We start from the raw sequence: 20,667 nt of genomic DNA, 5'->3' as shown, positions 1-20,667 counted from the left end.
AATTTCTCCTTTTTTTTTTTTTTAATTTGTCAGATGTGGAAATTGAGGCTCACAGAAATTGTGACTTTCCAAAGATGGCAAAACCTGAATATAAGAACTCCCTTCAAGTCTCTGGAGGGCTGCCATGGGAATGCCAAGGAAAGGTTCAACTTCCTCTATTTGGCTCCAGAGGACAAACCTAGGAGCAATGGAGTTGCTGCAAAGACTCAAGGGTGGAGTCTACGAAAGGAAGAGAAATGGGCTAGCCAAGGGTTACCCTAAAGTGAAGTAGACTGCCACCGGAGGTATGGAGTCACCTTTTATCTCAGGTCTCAGGCAAACGCTGGATGACCTGGTGTGTTGGAGGGGGAATTCTTACTCAGAAACGGCTTGGTCTAGGTGACCTCCAAAGGTCCTTCCAGACTGGGAATTCTATAGCAACTCCCACTCCCAGATGAGACATCAGGGGAGGGTTTTACCAGGATGAAGGCTGTGAGAGGAGGAGAGCAGTCAGAAGCCCAGGCTGGAGGACAGAGGTCAAAGGAAGGGGACAGGCTACAAGGACAGTCAATTGATGGAAGATGGAGTGGAGTGATCTAACACTATGGAAGGGAAACAGCCCTAGAAGAGAGACATTTGGTGATAGGAAACTTGGTAGAGGAGTGGGATAGCCCAATGGCAGCAACTGCCCCACATGGTCCAATAGAAAGAACATTGACTCTGCAGTCATGGGAGGTAGATTCAAATCCAGTTTATTGCCTCTGTGACGTTGGGACAAATGAATTTCCCTGGGCCTCAGTTTCTCTCTCTGTAAAATAAGGGAGTAGGATTAGATGGCCTCTCAGTTCCATTCCAGCTCTAGAGTCATAGTGTTATGATCCTTTGACTGAAGATGGAGTGTAGGATAGGATGATGTGGGCTGGTTGAAGGCAGTGAACTGGGAAGACTCCCCTCCAGAGTTGAAGCATACCCCTTTGGGATAGCAAGGGTCTGGTAACCCAATATCTTTTATCACTAGAACACAGAATGTCCAAGCTAAAATGGCCTTTAGAGAATAGGGAACATAGAACATCAGAGACAGGCTGCCTCTGCCATAAAGCAGAACAAGTGCTGGATTTGCTATCAGAGGCCCCGGGTTCAGATCCTGACTCTCCTATCTGTGTAGCCTTGGGCAAATCACTTAATGTCTCTAGGCTTCAAGTCCTCACCTGTAAAATGACTGAGTCAGACTAGAGTACCTCTAAGGTCCCTTCCAAGTTTAAATCTATGATCTTCAATTCAAGTTTCCCCTTAACAGGGGCCTTCTAGCATATCTTTGATTGGCCCATGGTTTCAGGATGGGGTGAGCTGCTACACTGGAGAACCCACACCACAACACATGAGATTCCAAGATTGGAATCTGGTGGGTAACACAAAGCTGGCAAGACAAACAAGAGAGCCAAGGAAAATACTGCAGTAACTTAATTTAAAAAGTGACCACGGTGCCAGCAAAAACCACCTTACCCCAGCCTAGAAACCAAGTGCTACTTCCAAAGTAGTCATGGTGGATCTCTCCAGTGCTCAAGCTGAAATGTCCATAAGGCAAATGGCTAAAGTTAGAGTATGAAGACCAGCATTGACATGGTTTGGTTCTTCTGGGGTTTCCATTCATTGACTATTGAACAGCTCACCTTTAGAGTACCAATGGTTAGCTTAATGTTTATAAATGGTCTAAAGACTGTGTGATCCTTAGTACCTTCTCCCCTATTTTCTATTACTCTTTGACTGTTTTTCCATTGTTTTCAAAGAGGACCAATGACATCATGGATGATGTCTTGACCTGTGTGTGAATTGTATTTATTGAGGCACAGTTGCCTCATACTCTCTTCCAGAGTCAACAAGGTCTAGTGGCAACATAAAAGTCAGGACAGCTGGCCATGACCTGACATTCAGTGGACGACCATGGTGGTGTCTTTGATGTCTGACCAATATCTAATCCATAGACAGTGCCTGCTTCATCCTCCTTCATGGCCCTTGGAACAAATTGTTCTCATCCACCCATTCCTTGAGGGAAGTCTTCACATACTTGGGATAGATACTCTCTAATTCAGAGATGGGTTTGAGACCTATCCATTACCCTCAACTTGCTTTGGCCCATCTGCCAAGACAGTTTGCCAGGATGTGGCCGCTGCACATGCTAAAGCTTTGTGGAGCCAGAGGAGAGAGTTGAGTGCTAGGTGGACACCAAAGGTGGATGAGCAGCCCTCCCATCAGAGATGCTAGTCCTCTTGGGACACCTAATACATAGTTACTCTTTCACTGTCACTGAGGAAGCCAAAGGAGACCTTCAAACAGGACTGAAGGCCATTCTGGATGTCTCTATTTCATGTATGGGTTAGGGGTGGAGGGGGAGAAGTAGTCAGGAGGGTTCCCCAATCAACTCAGTGAGCTTGCAGGTCAGTATTGCCCTTAGATGTCTGGGGTCTCACACATACTACACTGACTACACTTGTGTGTGCCTGCCATCTGTTTTTCAAGTGTGGTGGAACCTAATTGAATTTTCAGTCTGATGGTCTAATCTTAGGAAACCTAGGATCTCCTCTGGGCCACATGAACCATGAACGTAGGACTTTTGTGAAAGATTTCCTCTTAACACAAAGAAACTTGCACCTTTGCACTTAGGCAGCTAGGTGGCGCAGTGGATGAAGTGCTGGACATGGAGTCAGAAAGATCTGAATTCAAATTTGCCCTTGGACACTTACTACCTGTGTGACCTTGGGCAAGTCATTTAACATTTCTTCACCTCAGTTTCTTCATCTATAGAATGGAAATACTTTTAAGGGTAGAATGAGATAACATTTGTAAAGTGTTATAGAAATGTCAGCTATTTATTGTTATTATCACCTAGTTCTACCCTGTGGCATTCATCAAAACAAGTCTAATCCCTCTTCTATGTGAAAATTCTTCAAATATCTGGAAAGACCAATCATGCTTCCCCTGAGTTGTATCTTTTCCAAACTAAACATCCCTGGTTCTTTCAACTAATCTTCATAGAGAATAGTTTCCAATTCCTTCGCTGTCCTGGTCACCCCATCTCCAGACACACCCAGTTTGTCAACGTCCTTCCTCGAAAATCAGGTACATAACTGCACGTTTAAGTCCCAACAGGGCTGACCAAGCCTGGGGACTGCAGTCATCTGCTTTGTTCCAGGCATTACACTGACCTGAATGCAGCCTAAAATGGAATTCAATGACATGACTTGATCCTTTTTTGGGAGAGTGGGGGGAACCCACATGAACTGTTATCTAGCCCAGTTTCCTCCATCCTTGACTTAGCACTGGTTTCTTGAACCCAAATATGGAACTTAACATTTATCCTTCTTAAAAATATATGCTGTTAGCTTCTGCAAAGCATTCTGGCCTATTGAAATCTTTTTGGATCCTGACTGCCAACCATGTAAACTGTGCTTTCTTTTACCTGCAAATTTGATAAATATGCTTTCATATAATCATTAAGAAAAATATTGAATACAGAGTCAAAGGCAGGAGATCCCTAGGGCACCCTGCCTGAGACTTCCTTCCACATTGTTATCAATCCTTTAATCACTGTATTTTGGGCCTGGTTGTTCAACAGTTCTGAATGCACATGACTAAACTCATACAACTAGCCCATATCTTTCCATTTTATCCTCAAGAATTACATGAGAGACTCTGTCAGATGCCTTGCTGAAATACAATAGTATTATGTTCACAGCATTCCCCTGAGCTATCTTTCTAGCAACCCTGGCCAAAACGTAAATGGAAACAATCTGCCATTTGAAGAACCCATGCTGGCTCTTAGTGCTCATTCCCTTTTCCAAGTGCTCACCTTTTTAATAATGAATGTATTCTAGAATTTACTTGGAATTAAAGTCAAGCTGATTCGTCTGTACTCTGGAAGCTCTATCCTCTTCCTTCTTGGAAAAAAGTAGAATGCTATTTTGCCTCCTCCTAATTTTTGGTGTTTCTGCCTTCTACAATTTTCAGAGTACTGATGGTGTCTCAGCAATCACAGTCTTTCTGTTCCATAGGTGAACTGGTACCTTGAGTTCATTGAGTGCCATTAGGTTACTTCCTACCATCTCCCTACTTGTCTTGGGGTTCCACTCCCTGTTAATTATTTTTCTTCTGTTTTTCCCAGCCTGAAGATCATTCTCCTAGGCAGGAAAAAGAGAAGCAAAATGGGAGCTCTTGGCAACCATCCCATCCTGTCCTTGAATTTCCTTTTGCCCCCAACCTAGCTATCAAAACCTCACTCTATGTTGTCCTGCATGCTTCCTCAATGGCCTCCAGTCTTTGGGATTGGGAGCTGCCTGCTCTGTTCCTGCAGGTATTCATCCTCCATCTCCTGTGTTTGTTTCCATCTATATGGGGGTTTTTTAACTTGTTAGCTGATGAGTTCCCTGTGTAGCCACATGGATCTCTTCAGGCAGTTCCCCATTTTCTTAATGAGAATCATTCACAGCTAAATTGTCACCATTACATCCATCGAATCATAGAATTTTCGAGTAAGAAGAGAGGCTAAAGACTGTCCTCTAGTCAAACTCAAAAAAAACCTGAAAGAGGTCTCCAGGACAACACAGCTGACAGGTGGTCATCCAACTTTTGCTCACAGACCTCTCCTGTTCTCCAGGCATCTACATGTCCTCTGATTGTGACGAGATTTTCTCATTCCTCAAGCCTACGTCACCTCTTGGCATCTTTCATCCACTGCTCATAATTCTACCTTCTGGGAATAAGAATTCTCATGCCTTTTCCACGGGAGAGCTTTTCCATACTTGTCATACCTCCCACACTCATCCAAATCTTCTCTTCTCCAAACTACACAACCCATTCTTTCAACCATTACTCATGTGGCATGAATTTGAGGTGCTTCATCATCCTGAACACCCTACCCTAGAGGCTCTCCCACTTAGCAAAGTTCTTCCCAAAATTGGCAGTCAGAACTGAAAACAGTATCCCAGACGTCTTCTGGTAATCGCAGAGTTTGGAGATGCTACTGGGAAGGAAACAAACATTTATTAAGTACCTACTATGTACCAGGCACTTTGTTTTACAAATTTTATATCATTAGATCTCACAACAACCCTGTGAGGATGATGCTGTTATCCCCATTTTACAGCTGAGGAAACTGGGGCAGACAGAAGTTAGGTGACTGACCCAGGCTTGGGTAGCTGGTGTCTGAAGCAGGATATGAAATTAAGTTTTCCTAAATACAGGGTCACTGTGTAATCTAACCTATGCTTCTCTTAATGCAAGCTAAGATAGAAGTCACTTTCTTGACTGACATGCTGAGGCACTGCTGACTCCTATCGAGTTTTCAGTCTACTAATAAATGTTTGTTGAATTAGATTGAACGAAACTTCAGATCTGCTTCAAATTGCTTTCTAGTCAGACATCCCCTTCACCCCCCACCACTGCCACTCCGAAGTCGAAAAGTTGATTTTTTGAACCCATATGAGAATTGACATTGATTCCTACTAAATTTCAACTTATTAGATTTTTAGTATTCTAGCCTGTCAAGATCTTTTCAAATCCTGAATCTGCCACGCAGTGTGCTTGCTATCACTACCATCTTTCTTCTCTCTGCAAATTTGAAACCTGCCATGTCTACCTTTACCCAAGTCACTGTATTAGGACTCATCCTCCTGGAGCTTTCTCAAGTTTTTGACACTGCTAACCACTCCCTCTTTCTGGATATTCTCTCCTTGCTTCTTGGTTCTCCAGTCTGACAGCACTTTCTCAATCTCCTCTGTGTAATCATCCTCCATCCTTCCCCCACTAAGTGGAGATTTAGCCCAAGGCACTCTCCTAGACACTATTCCCTTCTCCCTCCATTTTCTCTCTAGGTGTTAGCTCTCAAGAGCTTATCATCTCTATACAATGACTCCCAGATCAATAGATACATAAGGCAGACAGACAGACAGACAGATAGGGCAGGTTAATGGATAAATAGATAAGGCAGATTTACAGACAGATGAATAGATAAGGTAGATAGATAAGGCAGAAAGATATGATAGATAAGACAGATACAAAGATAAGACAGATAGATACATAGACAGGGCAGATAGGGGATATTAATAGATCTATATCTAATTATAAATCTCTCTTCTCCATAGTTCTCTATATCTCTCCAGTTTCTACAGAGAATATTCTACATCACTGCATCTGTAGAGAACAGATATAGAGCTATATTCATAGCCTCTCTCTTGAACTTCAGTCCTGAATCACCAACTGTCTATTGGATTTCTCCAACTGGATGTCTCCATAGGCATCTCAAACTCAGCTTGTTCAATAATAGAACTTATCTTTCTAAACTCACCCTCTGCCTAATTTCACTATTTCTACTGAGGCAACTATCATCCTTCTAGGGAGGAGAGAACAAGCATTTCTTAAAAGCATTCACTAAGGTACATTTATTAAGCAGCTACTAACTTCCAGGCACTATGAGAAGTGCTTTACAAATACTTTCATTTGATTCTAGGTTCACACTGAGAGTCATCACTGACTCCTCACTCTCTTATCCCCCTGACTTTCATAGCTAATCAGTGGCCAAGTCTTGGTGATTCTCTCTCATATCTGTTCCCGTCTCTATCTGTAACAAATTACTACTGTAAATCAGGTCCTCACCCTCTTGCCTAGAGCAACTAGAGTTGAAGCAACTAGGTGGCACAGTGGATAGAGTGCAGGACCTGAAGTCAAGACGATCTGAGTTCAGATCTAGCCTCGGCTGTGTACTAGCTGTGTGACCCTGAGCACATCACTTAATTTTTCCCTCATCTATGAAATGAGCTGAAGGGAGAAAAATGGCAAATCGCTACAGTATCTTTACAAAAACCCAAATGGCGTCACAGAGTCGGAAATGACTGAACAACAGTGTTGAAACCCTCTTCCAATTGGTCTCCTTGCCTCGAATCTCTCCTCATCTCCAACCCATTCTTTACATAGTTGCCAAAATGAACTTCCTAAATAAAGCCTAGGTCTGACTATGTCACTATCCCTGCTGAAGAATCTTCAGTGGCTCCCTATTATCTTGAGAATGAAATGCAAATTATTTTGTTTGGCATTTAAGACCCTTTATAACCTGGCTTCAGCCTATCTTTCCAAGTTTACTTCCTATCATTTCTCCCCCCCATTCCATGTTCCAGGCAAAGCACCCTACCCTATTTGCTGCTCTCTGAACTAAGCATTCCATCTCTCATGCCTATGTCTTTGCAAAGGCTGTCATTCACACCTGGAATGTTCTTAGGGTTAACTGCCCCACCTTGAAATATCCAGCTTCCTTCAAAATTGCACCTCCTACATTAGACCTTCCCTATGCCCTGCACTATCCTGTTTTCCTTTCCCTGGAAATCATTTTGCATTGACATTATATTTGTTAATTTCCTCATCTGTGTAGCAAGGGGCTGTATTCCAATACAGTGTAAGCTCTTTTGTTTTGTGTTCCTGGCACCCTGCATTCCCAGGCACTCAGTTTACTGAGTCTCTTTATACCTCTGTAAGATGAGAGAGGGAGGCTACAATTGGGTTTCCAATTGGACCTTCTAAGCTATAACAATATTTGGCCAGTTCAGGGAGCCGTCTCCTACACAGCACAGGGATGGGCACAAACAATCCAGGATGTCAGAACTGGGGAGACCCTTAGGACTAACACACACACCCTTCCTCCCAGAGGACCCCGTACAGAAGGAATCCAGTTTTGCACCTGGCTGCCAAGCAAGGAGGAAATTTGGGGAGATGGCGCCACCTGGTGACATCCCCTCTTCCTCACACTGTGATTCCGATGGTTCCCACTTCTGAAAAGGGTGGGGGATGACAGCAACCAATGCAAGGCGAGCCCTTATCTTCAGTCTTTGTCTCCTGCACTCCTCGGTCCTTCATGGCAATGGGGTCCAGGTCGCTGTGTGTAGCCCAGCTGAAGACCAGCTAAGGTGAGATTCCAGACCAGACTGGATCCAAGCTGAGAGCTAACTAAAGGCCTGACCTCAGCACCAACCTAAATGCCAGACCTGGCCACACACTGATCCCAGGGCCTCACTCCAGACTGAGTTCTGGCCCAGAAGCCAGGCTCAGGCCCCATAACAAGCCCCCCATACACTGAGTCCTGACCCAGGACCCATACCAGGACCCTGCTCGTGACCACACACTGATCCTAACCTCTCACTGCTGACTGAGTTCTGACTCAGAAACCTGGCTCAGGCCCCATACCAGGCTCTGACCTTGGCCACACACTGAGCCCAGGCACTCACTGCAGACTGCCTTGAACTGTTCACAAATGCCTGTGCTTTCTTAAACAAAAGGCATTAAACACAAAATAACCTTTTCCTGATGACTAAGTTATCGTTATACCAGAAATTACTCCATAGGGTCTAACAAAAGAATGACGCGCCTTCAAGTTTTGGATTTGGCCGGGCCGCTGATTGGTCCCAAAGAGGTTTTCTGAATGCCTGCTACTTCTCCTGTGGCTGCCCCTTCCTCCCTTGCTGCTGCAGTTGCTTCCAAATTCAGACAATGTGCCCACCTGACCTGACCTTCCTTCCCTCCTAATGTGCTGCTGCCTCTGAGTAAGCCTTGAATGCTATAACTCAGGGGACTGAGGAAGACAAGCGGTCAATGGGCTGGCAATGGAGGCGGTAAAAGAGGTGACTGGGTTGCACTGTCCCCAAACTGACAATGCAAACGCTGCCTTTCTGGTTGGGGGAGTGGTCTGTCCTTCCACACCCTGCCCTGCCCTAGTTATAGCCCTGCATTACATCATTCCCTAGTGAGGAGTGAGCTGAACTCAGTTTCACCTTCTGACTCTTTGGAACTGTGTGACCCTCGAGAGGTGTCCTGGCTTCCCAGGACTCTCTGGTCCAATGGCACTGCCTACCAACATAGCTGCTGTGAGGCTCCGACAAGGTAAGGCCCACCACGGAGCTCCAGGTCCTCAGAAGAGCCTCTTATGGGCATAAAAAGGACAGTAGGCCAGCTCTGAACCATGGAATGCTAGGACCTCAGAAGAACCCCCTAGTAGCAGAAGACTCAAGGGTAGCGACAAATTGTGTGCCAGGTTCGAGAAAGTTACAACTTATTACCAGTGACAACTTGGTGGCAGAAAAAGCATCCTCCAGGGGACAGGGACCCAAGGAAGTCACTTTTGCAAGGACCAACTGCCCCACAAAATGCTCGGGGCCCCAGAGGAAGGTGGCTTCCAGGGTATCAAGCAGGGATGTCACAGATAAGAAATCCAGAGTGAGGAAGGAGGCTGATAACTAATGTGCCTCCTCTCTGTCCTTCCCTCCTCCCCCCACCCTCCACTAGGGAGGAAAACACACCAATATCAAAATAAGCATGTGAAGAATAATTGGTATTATTTCCTTCTCTCCCACCACCCAGAGACACATCCAGAGCAGTGAGACACAAAGCAGGGTTCACGGAGGGTCTGACTTGGAAGCAGATGGAGTACAGATCTGGGCAAAGGAATGGAGTCCAGGCACTGGGTGCCAAAGGGAGGAGGCCACTGCACTTGGCCATGTTTGCTTTATTTACAATCAGCAGTTTTTACCAAGCACCCCTGACAAGCAAATACTGTGGGGTGCTGGTCCCCCAACAGGAGATTTAAGTCTCTTGGAAACCAAAATACCCAAATATACAGGTACAAAGTAAAAAGCTTCCCCCATGCCTGGGAGAGAGCAAGGTGGTCCCAGAAGGAAGGTGCCATGGAGTCCCTGTCTAGAGGAAACAGACTTGAGAGAGGAATGTCCTTCCAGAAGGGACTTTGTCCCCCCAAACACAAGTGTGGGCAGAGCAGGGATCAGAGTCCTTGGATCACAGAAAAGAGTGACCCATGACCCATGAGGCATGTGGCGAGGTTCAGAGACGCTCTCTCTTCTCCCTTCATGTGACAAGGACTCAAGAAAGCATGCTGAGAGGAGGGATATCCACAGTGACAATCCCAGTGCTTGTCCCTTTGGTCCCTTTCTTTGACTCCGGGTCTCCAAGGGAGAATCTAGAACATGGTCCTCAGCTGCAGCAGGCCTCACGGGAGATCCCAGAGCTGGGCCATCAGCCAGGCTCTGAGGGGCAGGCTGGCAGCTTGGAAACCTAGAAGCCATTTGGTAGAGTGTGGAGAATGGAGCCTGCCAGGATGCCACATTCTGCTTGGTCTGGTCAATGTCTTGTAGCAGGCAGACAGAGACCGCTCCTCTCTCCATCCCCCACAGCCCATTCCCCCAAGCTGCTCTCAAATGGAGAGAAATGAACCTGCTAGGTTCCCATACTTTTCCCCTTCCTCCAGGTGGCACCATTCAAGTTCCAAGATTCGATAGGACCCAGATATGTCAGCAGGGTCTTTGGCCCAGATCCAAGCTGGGAATGTTATCATGGAGAAAAGAAGAGCACCAGGAGAGGAGCCGGGGATCCAGGCAAGCAGGTAAAGCCAGCTGACCTTCCTCCTGCAGAAGCCCACATCTGGCAAAGTAAAGGCTATTATTTGGAATACCCCACCTGTCCCAACTCCTCCTTTCCTACATTTCCCAACATATCCCAAGTGCAAGAAAATTTCCCAACCTTCCCTCCCCCCCTTAGAAACACTGTATTGTATAGAACCATTAGAAAAATAAACCCCGGATTTTCTTGACATTCTGTGCCTGAGGTCCCTCTTCCCCTTTTCTGGATCGCTCTGTGCCACTACCACTGTGGGCACCAGCTCTTCATCTGGAAAAGAGAATCAATCAATAATCAATCAATGAACATTTATTATCTACTATGTGCCAGGCACTGTGCTAAGGGCTAGGGTTATAAAAAGAAGCAAAAGATGTTCCCTGCCCTTGAGAAGATTACAATCTAACACCAAGGTATGGGCATTACTTGGTGGCTTGAGGAAATGGGCAGGGAATCCTTGGACAGACTTTGTCTGATGGACTTGCTTTTTTTCTGGGCAGCTTCTCATAATATCCACATGTCACCGTAGGAGGGTTTGTGAACAGGTGAGTCTGGAGGTGTGGGAATGGAGGGCCAGATTCATCTCTTTCTTAACTCCCTCACATGACTCACTCACTGGCAAGCCCCGGGCTGGCAACACCCTAAGCGTGGTACCTGCCTGGACAGGAATCCCACAAGAGGCTTCCTGCGGGAAACACAGGCTGCCTCTGCTTTAGGGTCTCCTCAGCAAAAATGCTCCCAAGCTCATAGGATTCAGAGGTTGGAAGGACTTAACTCCAACTGTCTTTATTTCACAGATGATGAAACTGAGACTCAAGGAGAAATCTGGCCATGACCATGCAGTGAGTAAACAGAAGAACCCAAATTTCCTGTCTCCAAATCCAGCCCTCCCTCACTGCCTGGCTCCTGCCCTGCTTGGACAGCTGGTCCTCAGCTCAAGGAGTTCCTGCCTCCCTCTAGCCCCCGACCCAGCAGCCTCTAGCCTGGTGGGCTCCAGGAAGCACATGACATGGGACGGGGGGGGGGGGGGGGGGGGGGAGTGGAGAAGAGTCAAGTCTCAGAACGAGGCTTCATATCCTGCTTCTGCAACTCCCCTGGATGGAGGGCCCTCTCCTTACCTGTACAATAAGGGGGTAGGACCGGAAGACTGCTAAAGTCCCTTCCTGCTCTAGACCCCACCCTAATAACAGGCAGGCCCAAACCATGCCCAGGAGTCATGACTGTGATCAGGCCTGATGATGCACCAAGGAAGCCAGGGTGTTTAGCTTGGACACGATAGGGAAGCTTCTATCACTAGGAAGAGGGATGAGGGGTGAGATTTATGGGGTCCAGATAAGTTATATGACTTTCCCAAGATCTCCCAGGTAGTAAGGAGCATGAAGAAATTCAAAGTCAGTACACCCTCTGCTACAATGGATCGCCTCTCAAGCAAAAGTGGAATGACCACCTCAGGGGGCCCACCTGGACCAGCTGGGAGGCTGGACCAATTTACTAACAAGCCATCCAAGTTCTCTGGGCACACCTCAGTTTCCTTATCTGTAAAGGAGAGAACTGAGTTGGATGGTGTCAGAGGACCCTGTCAGCTCTACACTATGCTTCTCAAGCCTCTGAGGGCACTGCCAGTTCTCGAGCTACCTGACTGGGCCTGAGGCCTCTGCCAGAGCTTGGAGCTCACAACTGTTTAACACATTTAAAGCAGCGCAATCCTGGAGGGTGGAGGAGGGGCCCTAGAGACTGAGGGGCCGTGGCACAGAATAAGGGCTTCAATCTTTGCCTAATTCCAACCCTAAAACTAACCGAAGACCTCAAGGAGAAAGACAATCTAGAAACTACCATCTCAAGTTCCTTGTCTCAAAGACTGTCTCTTCGTCACTCTCCACCGAAGCCATCTCCATGTGGTCATCTGTATTTGAGAGCAGACCATACTTCTTCCGCTGCGGTTTCTTTAATCTGAAAACAGTTTAAAACATAATCCATTTCAGTTCCACAAACCTTAACTGAGGACCTAAAATGAGCAGGGCTGTGTTAGGGGTTGGGATCTCCACATAAATCCCAAACATTCACTCATGGATAATAACCATCCTTCTCAACCTCTCTGATTCAGTTCAAAAGCACACAGGAAGTACCTGCTATGGGCTCAGGATGGAAAACACAAAGAGGAAATAGCAGAATCCCAGGGAGGATGTGGCAGGGGCAAAGGCAAGGCTACCCCAATGCTATGAGAAATGTGGGGAAGGCAGCTCACTCTCATCAGTGTGGTGCTGGAAGGGGGCAGGGAAGGAGCGTCCCTGAGTCTGTCCTTGAAGGCAGGGAAAGACTCCATCAGGCAGAGGTTGTGGGGAGGGAGTGATTCCAACCCAGGTTTAGAGGATGGGGCGAACAAGATGAGAAGGAAAGGGGGGTAGTCGGCATAGAATAAGAACTCGAGCCCCCCCCATTCCCACTACTCTAATTTGGGCTGGAAGGTAGATCACATCAAAGGGAAGAGTATAAAGCAGGACAAAAGGGCCGGAGGGCTCTGAAGGCCAAACACAAAGGGTTATGACTTCACAAAGTCAGAAGGAGGAGGTTATCAGAACAGAGCATTAGCCAAATAACTTGGGCAGTGGGAGGCACATGGAGGAGCTGGGGAGAGGCCGAGAGTAAGGGCCCAGTTAGGAGCCCCATCTCCCAAGAAGACAGTTATTTCAGAGCCAACCCCACTCCAGAGCTGAGGCCACACCTGGCTGGTGTCCCCAAGTCAGCCAATAAACATTTATTAAGATCTGTGTGAAGTGCTTCGGGGATACAGAGGCAAAAGACAGTCCCCGCCCTCAAAGAGCTAACAGTTTAAGGGGAGAGACAACAAGCAAACAAGTCATGTACAAGAAAACTAGGAAACAATTAACAGAGGGAAGGCACTAGAATGGGGAAGCTTCCAAGTAAAAGAGTTAGAGGGAGCAGGGGAAGCCAGGCCAGGGCCAGCAGGGGCATGTGTTCATAACCCCCATGGGGTTTTCTTGGCAAAGATACTGGAGTGATTTGCCATTTCCTTCTCCAGCTCATTTTGCAGATGAGGAAACTGAGGCCAACAGGGACAGACGGTGTTGTCCCCACACAGGTGTTATCGATGTCTGGACCCTGCGCCATCTTGCAGGCTTGTAAGTACTACCTGGTGAGGGTCCTCAGCTACCTCCTAAAAGCCATTAGAACAGGATGACTTCCCAGCAAATCCAGGCCGCCTTCTGAAGGCTGCAGCCCCAAAGAGAGGAGATCTCAATCAATTCAGCAGACAACAACAATGGGCAGAAAGCAAGCCCAGCGAGCTCCAAGGGGGAGCTAAGACTGGAGCCTGGCCCCAAGCTTCAAACACCCCGAACACCTCACCTTATTATGGAGGAAAGGGGAGAACTGCAAAAGCTTCCTGGAGGACGCGGCTTTAAGCCGAGCTTTAGAGATGGGCGTAAATTCCACGTGAAGACAGAAAGAGAATTTATCCTTACTGACAGCACAGGGAACAAAGGCACCAGGGTTGGTAAAGGCGGCAGGAGGGAACCACCCTGACCAGCAAGTGAGTGCAAAAAGGGGAGCTATGCTGGCAGGAGACAAGGGAATGGGCGCCGCCTACCCTGACCCTCAGCACATGCCAGTTCTCCAGGAGGACTGAGAAGCAGAGCGTCAGAAAATTCACAGTTCAGCCAGGGAGAAACTGTTCCCCAACAAAACAACAACTACAAGCAGAGTCCCAGAGGCAGGATTCTAGACTAAAAGGGAGTTCCTTTGACTGATATTCCACCTCCCTTTTTAAAGAGAAAGCCCCAAAGGGGAATCACCTTGGTTAAACTCCTGGGACCAGAGTCAGACCAAGAGGAGACTTAGAGGCTGTCTAGTCCAATGCCCTCATTTTATAGATGAGGAAACTGAAGCCCAGGGAGGGGATCTGCCCAAGGTCCCACAAATAATCAGCAGCACAAGGATTGGAACTCAAGTCCTCAGGCTCCAAAGCCAGTGCTGTTACTACTAACTAAGCAAGTTTCCAGCAGGGCCAAAACTAGAGCCCCATAAGGGAAGGGAAAAAGTATTTATTAAGAGTCTACTATGCCGAACACTTTACAAACATGATCTCATCTGATACAACTGGGGAAATCGGTGCTGCTATTGTCCCCATTTTACAGATGAGGAAACTGAGGCAGGCAGAAATGAAGTGACTTGGGGGAGGGAAGTGTCACAAATCTAAGTGTCTGAGGCTGGATTTGAACACAGGTCTTCTCTGAGTCACGAAGCTGCCTCCTAGGGACCAGGCCTCCCAGCTCTACCACCACCCCCACCATCCTGATGCTTATAGATTGCAACCAGCACTGGAGGACATCTAGGGAGATCCAGGAGGAAGGACAGATCAGAGAAGCTAGACCAAAGACTGGGACAGGTAGCCCAGAGAAAAGAGCCCACACATGACCTAATGTGGTGGCAGGGAAGGGTGGAGAGAAAAGGTCAAGTAGGAGAGCTCTTCTGAGGAAAGAACTGGCAGGATGCAGCAGAAACCTTGGGGATACAAGAGACAAAGGAGGGGGAAGAGTCCGAGATAAGCAAAACTGGGAGAAAAGGAGGACGGGAGCGAGAAACGATGAGTTTGGTGAGAGAACCAGTCAGGGTGAAACGTCCAAAAACCGAAAGCTGGAAACACAGGACTCTGGAGCTTGGGGAGAGAAGAGGGCTGGACAGAAGGATCTGCACAGAGGTGATACATGGATTTAGGTGAATAGGTGATGTCTCTGAGAGAGAGAGAGAGAGAAGAGAGGCTGGAGAAAAAGAGGTGACTGAGGATCGAGTGAAGGAGAAAAAGGCGCACATCTACCTTACGTCTCTGTTCAGACTAGGACACATGGGCCTGCGTGCACAACACGTTTCTTGTATCTTCCATAGCACACAGTTGAGCAAAGAGCAGAGCCTCAATACATATTACCTAGATTGCTGGTTAGTCATCTCTAACTCTTCATGACCCCACTTGGGGTTTCCTTGGCAAAGATACTGGAGTGATTTGCCATTTCCTTCTTCAGCTCACTTGATAGATGAGGAAACTAAGGAAAACAGCCATACCAAGTAAGCGTCTGAGGCTGGATTTGAACTCAGGAAGATGAGTCTTCCTCACTCCAGGTCTGGTGCTCTATCCACTGCATCATCCAGCTGCCCTGGGGCTTCGATTAAGCTGTTACCAATGTCTCTGCCAGCTGAGGCCCTACATTAAAGTGCTTTATGTGCTTCTCCTTAAAACCCTTACAAGACCTCCTGCAATAGTCCCTATCTATCTGCCCCTCCCAATACCACCTCTCCCACACTTCTCCCTTCTTTCCTAGGCTCCCCACTTTTCTTTCATGCTTTTGGCCATGCCACATCTGCGTCTCACAGGAAGAAAAGCCAAAGAAATGACCTCATTAAATCACAATATGGCATAGGGAAGAGTCCTAGACTGGAACTCAGAAGACCTGGATTTTAAGTCTGTCTGCCACTAACTAGCTGTGTGATTTTGGACAAATGACATCCCTTCTCTGGGCCTCTGTAAAACGGAGGAGGATAAACATTACTTTTCTGAGATCTAGTCCAGTTCTATATTCTAAGGACCATTTCCTCTATATCAGTCTCTGTTCAGCTCAATGGTGGCTAATTCAATTAGGAAGTCCTAGTTTCAAAGCCCTGCTCTGACATATACTAGCTATGTGATCATTAAAGGCTCAGCCCACTTTTTAAGACTACAAGCTGCAGAAAAAGTGGCAACCTGCATCGGGAGGGGGAGTTTTCTAACCTGGCAGTCCTCAGGTGCAGACCTATTATTCAGACACAGTGCTACAGAATGGGCTAACAAAGACAAAAATGAAACCATCCTTACCCTCAAGGCACTTACCTTCTACCAGGGAAAGCAACACAGATAAATATGAGCAGACACAAAATATCTGCCTCCTATTAAATCTATCTTCCTTTGAGACTCAGCTCCACCTACTTGAAGCCTTTCTTACCCCATGAGTTTTGAGCGTCTCTTCTCCCCAGGCCCCCACCGCAGCACTTTATATTTCTTTTGCATACGTTCTCTAAAGCCCTATACGTGTCCCTATACATCTGGCCCATATCTATATGCCTATCTATGTCTATATATACTTCTCTCTCTATGTACACACACACACACACACACACACACACACACACACACAGAATTTCCCCGACTAGACTGTAAGTTTCTCAAGGAAATATGCAGTAAAACTCTAACAGAAGGGAAACCTCAATTGATCTCTCTCAGACCAAAATAAATGTAACCATAAATTAAATAAGAAAGAAATTAAGAACATTAATAGAATTTTGGAAAAGTTAGATATAAAACTCTAGAGAATAAAGAATGGGAATAGAAAGGAATGTACCGATTTCTCATTGTGCACAAAACATCTTCACAAAAACTGATTATGTATCACCGCAGAAAACCTTGCAAATGCAGAAAAGCAGAAATATTAAATACATTTTTCTGACCACAATAAAACTCACATTCAATAAATGGTCTTTGAAGTATAAGTTAACAATTAATTAGTTACAAAGAATTGACAACTGAGAGAATGACCAACCATCAATTGAGGAATGACTGAACAAGATATGGTATATAAACGTGATGAAATATTATTGTGCTATAAGAAATGATCAAGGAGATAGTATCAGAAAAACCTGGGAAGACTTATATGGACCGATACAAAGTAACATGGACAGAAGGAGAGAACAATCTACAAAATAACAGGAATGTTGTAAAGATGAGTCTTAGTAACTCTGCCAACACAACTCCAAAGGACTCATGATGAAACGTGCGATCTCCAAATAGAGAACTTATGGATTTAGAATGCAGACTGAATCCTATTTTTTCTATTTTTCTTGGAAAGATGGCCATTATGGAAATTTTTTTTGCATGACTATATGTATTTATAACGGATTTTTTGGGTGTGGGTGTGTATGTGTGTTTGATGGGTGGGGGAGAAGAGAGGGAAATTGGAACCCAAATCTATTTTGGAAAACCTCTATTTCCTTGTGTGAGGACTGATGCTTATATTTATAATCAGAGGGTCAATGAATGCTGCTGTTTCTACCACACGGCGGGCATTTGATCGTGCTTGCTGAAGGAGTCATTCAGAATATTTCCAGAACACTCCTAAGCTGGTAGAGCCCAGAACCGGGTACAAAATCTGGCCTCAAACTCTTAGTAGCTGTGTGACCCTGGTCAAGTCACTTAACCGCTGCCTGCCTCGGTTTCCTCATCTGTAAAAGGAAGATAACAACAGTCCCTACTTCAAATGAGGATTAAACGTGCCTAGCACAAGGCTGCCACATAGCAGACGATACTGAATGCTTACTCTCTTCCCAATGCCTTGATAAATAGAGGGTGCGGCCTGGCATACATCAGGAGCTTAATAAATGCTTATTCGTGGTTCGGTTTGGGAAGGGGCCTTGGAGGCCAGCTCGTCAGTTTCAAAGGGCTTGAAAACCAAACTATTACGGGAACGTCGGCCACTACCGGCGCGATCAGACCGGACATCATCATGTCCGTTCTAGGATGACGAGGGTCAACCACCTTCGGTCGCTTCCGACAGAGAGGATGCGGTTAAGGGCTGCCGGCATCAGCTCCAGCCCCCACGTGACTCCAGCCTCACGTGAACGCAGCACGTGACCTAGGAAGCCCTCCCCCTCCCCGCCAGCCCACACAGGGAATCTCCCGGCTGCTTCCGAAACGAAGGCCCGAGGGTCTCTGTCACATGACCCCCAAGCCGACCCAGGATAGGCCTGCGAGGCCTCCACATGACTCACCTGAAGGCCCGGATGAGGAAATAGAGCGCAACCAGTCCGCAGAAGCCAGTCAGCACGTAGAAGGAGCGCTTTAGCATCTGTCCTGGTCCGGAGCTGGGCAGGACCACTCTGGTTTCGTTGTGAGGCCCCGCAGACACGACCAGACTGCTCCCGTTCGTCACGGACGGTGACATCGGCGTCTCAGCGGCCCAGACTCCAGCCCGGCACAACAGGGCGAGCAGCAGCAGACGCGGCCCCATGGCGGGGGGATAGCGGCAGCGGCGGTGCCCCGCCCTCGAGCGCCTCTGCCATTCACCGGAGGGCGGGGGCGGCGGGAGCCAATGAGTGCTCGGGGGCGTGGCTTCGGGGCGTCGAGGCGTGGCTTCGGGGCGTCGAGCCATCCGATTCCCTGTTAGCCGCTTTGGCCCCGCCCTCCGGGCGGCAGTTGGCCCCGCCCCATATCCTGCTTCCTCGCCCCCCTCCCTCGCTCGAGCCAGCCTTAAAGTATCCCACACACGTCCCTTTTCTTATGGATTGAATCTGTTTCTCGAGGCAGCCGGTAGCGACCGTTGAGGCTTCCACCCAAAAGACTTGAGTTCCAATTAGGCCTCAGATGAGCGCGTCACTTTGCTTCAGTTTCCTTAACCGTAAAATGGGGATGATAACGGCGCCTACCTCTCAGAGCGTCCAATGGCCCTCTGCCAGCGCCTGGCACATAGTGGGCGCTATAAAGATGCACGTGCCCTTCCCCCTCCTAAGAGCCATTCTCTTGGGAGCCTCCCTGAAACCCAGGAGCTGGAGGAGGGGTCATCACCCCATTGTACAGGTGGGGAAACTGAGGGCCCCTTTGAGGATCGCCCCTTCCAGATCCTGGGACGGATATTTCCCCTGCCTTCCCTTCAACTCGATTCCTGAGTTGGAGTCTTTCCAGCCCAAGCCCTGCCCTCCTAGTGGGGGGGTTCAAAGTTCATATTAACGTGCCCTCAAATGCCCCATTTCTAGATCAAGTATTGTGTGTGGATGTGGGCTGGACTCGCGCAGACAAGGGGCAGGTTCGTGTTCTCGAGGTGAAGAATGAGTAGGAAAAGAGCCACGGGCTAGTGTCCACCCAGCTGGGGAAAGGGGTAGCAGGGAGAGCTGATGGCCAGACTGGAAGGAGTATGCTGGACATGTGAGCCGCCCCACACGCCCTTGAGCTTGCCTTTGATGGAGGCACTTCCATGCTCATTATCTCTGAAATGCCTTTGGCTGTGGTTCTGACCCTATTTGGGGCTTTCTTGGCAAAGACGCTAGAATGGTTTGCCGTTCCTTTCTCCAACTCATTTGACAGATGAGGAAACTGAGGCAAACAGGGTAAAGTGACTTGCCCATGGTCACACAGCTAATAAGCGTCTGAGACCAGATTTGAACTCAACTAAGTCTTCCTAACTCCAAACCCAGTGCTCTATCCACTCACCTGGCCATCTAGAAATTCCTTTATATGATTTTTTAAAAATTATTTCATCCCTTCCTATGCCTTGTGACCCCCTAACGCAGTTCTTTATCCTCATGATGACCTTTCAGTCCTTTTCCAGGTCATGGCCCCTACCCTGGCTACATTCTCCTTCATTTCCTCTTTCCTTAGCATGGTGAACCAGCACAACTTTACAGTATGCTCTGTTCTTAAATCCCTACTTCCCTTGCCCTATTCCCATTAACCTTAGCCAGACTTCTTGTTTGTATTACTATACTTCCTCCGCAAACTGCCTCCTTCCCTCTTATTCAAGGACTGCTGAACAGAGCTAAAACAGGTCAGGAGACAAGGCTGATTGGGTCTACAGTCCTCCTGTAGGGTAACTTTGCTGCAGCATGCATGCAATCAGTCTTTTCTCTTTACTCACACAGCCCTGTGATTAAGACCCTTATCACCTCTCACCTGGACTATGGCAAAAGCCTAATCAGACCCCCATCTTCATCTCTCCCCACTCCACTCCTCCACTCAGCTGCCAAAGTGACTTGCTAAAAGCACAGGTCTGTCAGCATCACTCCCACCCCCCTCAGTAGACTCCAGTGGCTCTTATTACCTCCAGAATAAAATACAAAATCTGTCATATAAAGTCTATTTCAATCAATCAACATGAAGTGCCTACTATGTGCCAGGCCCTATGCTAAGTGCTGGGGATACAAAAAGAGTTGCAAAAGACAGTCCCTGTCCTTGAGGAGCTTACAAAGTACTGGGGGAGACCACAGGCAAACATCTACAAAGCAAATTCTAGACAGGATAAATAGATCATTCAAAATAGGAGAGCACTGGAGAGAAGAGGGGGTGGGGAAGGCTTCCTGGAGAAAATGAGATTTTAATTGGGACTTGAAGCCATGGAGATCAGGAAGGGATGGGGGACAGCCAGAGAAAGAGCTTTTAGGAGGCCGGTGTCACTGGGTCAAGGATGTGTGTCTCAGAGTGAGCCATAGGAAGAC

The 20,667-nt window shown here is 47.3% G+C and overlaps 1 protein-coding gene across 2 annotated transcripts; it reads right to left on the bottom strand.

The window, feature by feature from the left end:
- Positions 1-9,480: 9,480 nt before the first annotated feature.
- FAM174C (family with sequence similarity 174 member C) lies at positions 9,481-20,291 on the bottom strand. 2 transcript variants are annotated; one of them, XM_072601387.1, is made up of 3 exons: positions 18,232-20,291; positions 12,256-12,372; positions 9,481-10,695 (listed from the first exon to the last, which is right to left on the bottom strand). In XM_072601387.1, coding segments are annotated over exons 1-3 (498 nt in total). In that variant the 5' UTR covers positions 18,612-20,291; the 3' UTR covers positions 9,481-10,694. The 2 variants fall into 2 exon arrangements, with proteins under 2 accessions (XP_072457488.1, XP_072457487.1); XM_072601386.1 differs by lacking the exon at positions 9,481-10,695 and having other exon boundaries at positions 12,252-12,372.
- Positions 20,292-20,667: the final 376 nt, after the last annotated feature.

Source organism: Notamacropus eugenii, chromosome 4, assembly GCF_028372415.1.
Source record: "Notamacropus eugenii isolate mMacEug1 chromosome 4, mMacEug1.pri_v2, whole genome shotgun sequence".
Classification (NCBI taxonomy): Eukaryota; Metazoa; Chordata; class Mammalia; order Diprotodontia; family Macropodidae; genus Notamacropus; species Notamacropus eugenii.
Note: the sequence above shows the minus strand (reverse complement) of the source record. Positions and strands in the feature narration are given on the sequence as shown.

What these genes read in the sequence shown, in the direction of transcription:
- FAM174C (XM_072601386.1), bottom strand. Translation starts at nt 18,611, where the DNA reads ATGGCTCGACGCCCCGAAGCCACGCCTCGACGCCCCGAAGCCACGCCC. An exon ending in TTCCTCATCCGGGCCTTCAG is followed by an intron (nt 12,373 to 18,231) that starts GTGAGTCATGTG and finishes AACTGTTTTCAG; the next exon opens with ATTAAAGAAACCGCAGCGGA.